Below are 1,833 nucleotides of genomic sequence, written 5' to 3' on the forward strand. Positions count from 1 at the left end.
TCAAACACCAACACACCAACACGCCACCGCCGCCGATGCCCACGCGCTGATGCCGACTCCATTTTCCACCTGACTTTACCGTACAATGGATCCCGAGGGTCTGGAATTCAATCAGCACAATCTCACTGAGAGCACTGGCTGGTCGCCCCCCCCCCCACCCCTCCCTCACCCCTTCATCTTTACTGGAAAACTGATTTTGGTCTTTTTTTTTTTACGAAGGCAGAACATTGATGGGAAAAAAACGAGAGCAGTGTCAGACGGACTGAGAGCCTCGTTGGAATTGATCCAATCCAGTCACGTCTTTGAACAAACAGAAAAACTTCAAGTACTGGTCGGAGTACAACAAGATCCTGAACTGTACAACACCCACAGTCACGCCCTCTTGTGGTTGGCTGGCGGCAGTGTGACGCTGCCTTCAGTGATGTGATTGTCTTCTGTTACTTTGGTCCATTTTGAATTCGATTTTTCTTCTTCCAACAACAGCTTTGTTTGAACAAAAACGAACAAACCACGGTCAGAGTATCAGAAGGAACATTCCTGGATTCTGTCCTCGTCTGCAGAAGGCATTAAAAAGGTCATCGGCAGAAAAAACACTGATTTTAAACACGGACGTCTATTAACGTGACCTTACGAGGGTCATGACTGTGATGGAGGACCCGCGGCGTCCAGCAGGCGGGGACATAATCGCTGTCATCATCTCATTAACCGCAACGTTATTTGGCCTGACACCGGACAGAAAATGATCGAACGTGCGCTCTCATGTTCCGCGGCCGATGATGTCGTCGTGACGACGCGTTGTCTTTGCTGATTTGAACTTCCATTCATCACTGTACAATCCAGGAATTTCAGCCACTGAACTAAACACGAGGCCTGAAATTGTCCTCGCAGCGTTTGATTTAACTTCAGCCGCTCGCTCAAAGGTTTTATTTACCCCCACACACACACACACACGCCGGGTGCATATAAAAGCTAATTGTGAATTTATATTGCTTTATATTGAATCAAGCTGCTCCTTGTGTTTACAGGCCTGGGTTCCCAGTGATTTCATGTCATTTCTTCTCTGCATCACTGAACATCATCTCCTCCATCGACGACGTCGGACGGAGTTTGTTTAAACAACGACAACGACAGAAAAAAGGATTTCATTTCACTCAGTCCAAACTGAATTCTGACCCCAGTGGTACTGTATGAAGTACTGTATGAAGTACTGTATGAAGTACTGTATGAAGTACTGTATGAGGTACTGTATGAAGTACACCTGGTACTAGTCGACTGAAGTATGAAACTATAGGATGTATGTATTGTAGGGTTGTATGAAAATATCAAAACTGTAGACTGAAATACTGCAATATTTGGTTTCAGTTCAGTAGTTCAGTATCGATTTTCTCACTGTATGGATTTTCTTTAATTAACAATTAACATTATTCCTATGGATTCATGGTTCCCTCTGTTCCAGTGTTAATAACCTGGTGTTGATGATGGAACAGCAGCAGAGTCTCAGACTGGGATCATACATCCTGATATGTATCGTATCACAGCTCTAGTGTTCTGTATCGTGCTGAGGGTGACGTTGGAACAGGCTTCTATCAAACCCTGTTCCTATTGGTCAACGACCAGGAGCTGATGGTGACAGAGATCAGCACAAACACACGGTGAACAGGAAGTCTCTCTGACCTGTCGATGATTCCACACATGTCGATGTGGACGTTGCTGTAGTTTCCCGTCAGTTTCTGCTGCACTTTGATCAGATCCACCTCCCGCTGCTCCACAGAGAACAGACGCATGCAGCCCTGGAAGACATGAAAGGGGTTTCTGCAGCCCTGACCGTCGTCT

At 45.9% G+C, this 1,833-nt stretch overlaps 1 protein-coding gene across 1 annotated transcript in view; it reads right to left on the reverse strand.

Annotated features, from left to right (window-relative positions):
- Window positions 1–1,833, reverse strand: part of LOC103396794 (contactin-associated protein-like 4) — a 61,767-nt gene that overhangs the window by 26,555 nt on the left and 33,379 nt on the right. Inside the window, 1 exon segment of the mRNA XM_008335018.3 lies at window positions 1,675–1,831. Coding sequence (XP_008333240.1) covers window positions 1,675–1,831 — 157 coding nt within the window.

The sequence above is a fragment of the Cynoglossus semilaevis genome, chromosome 20, assembly GCF_000523025.1.
Source record: "Cynoglossus semilaevis isolate Cse_v1.0 chromosome 20, Cse_v1.0, whole genome shotgun sequence".
NCBI lineage: Eukaryota > Metazoa > Chordata > Actinopteri > Pleuronectiformes > Cynoglossidae > Cynoglossus > Cynoglossus semilaevis.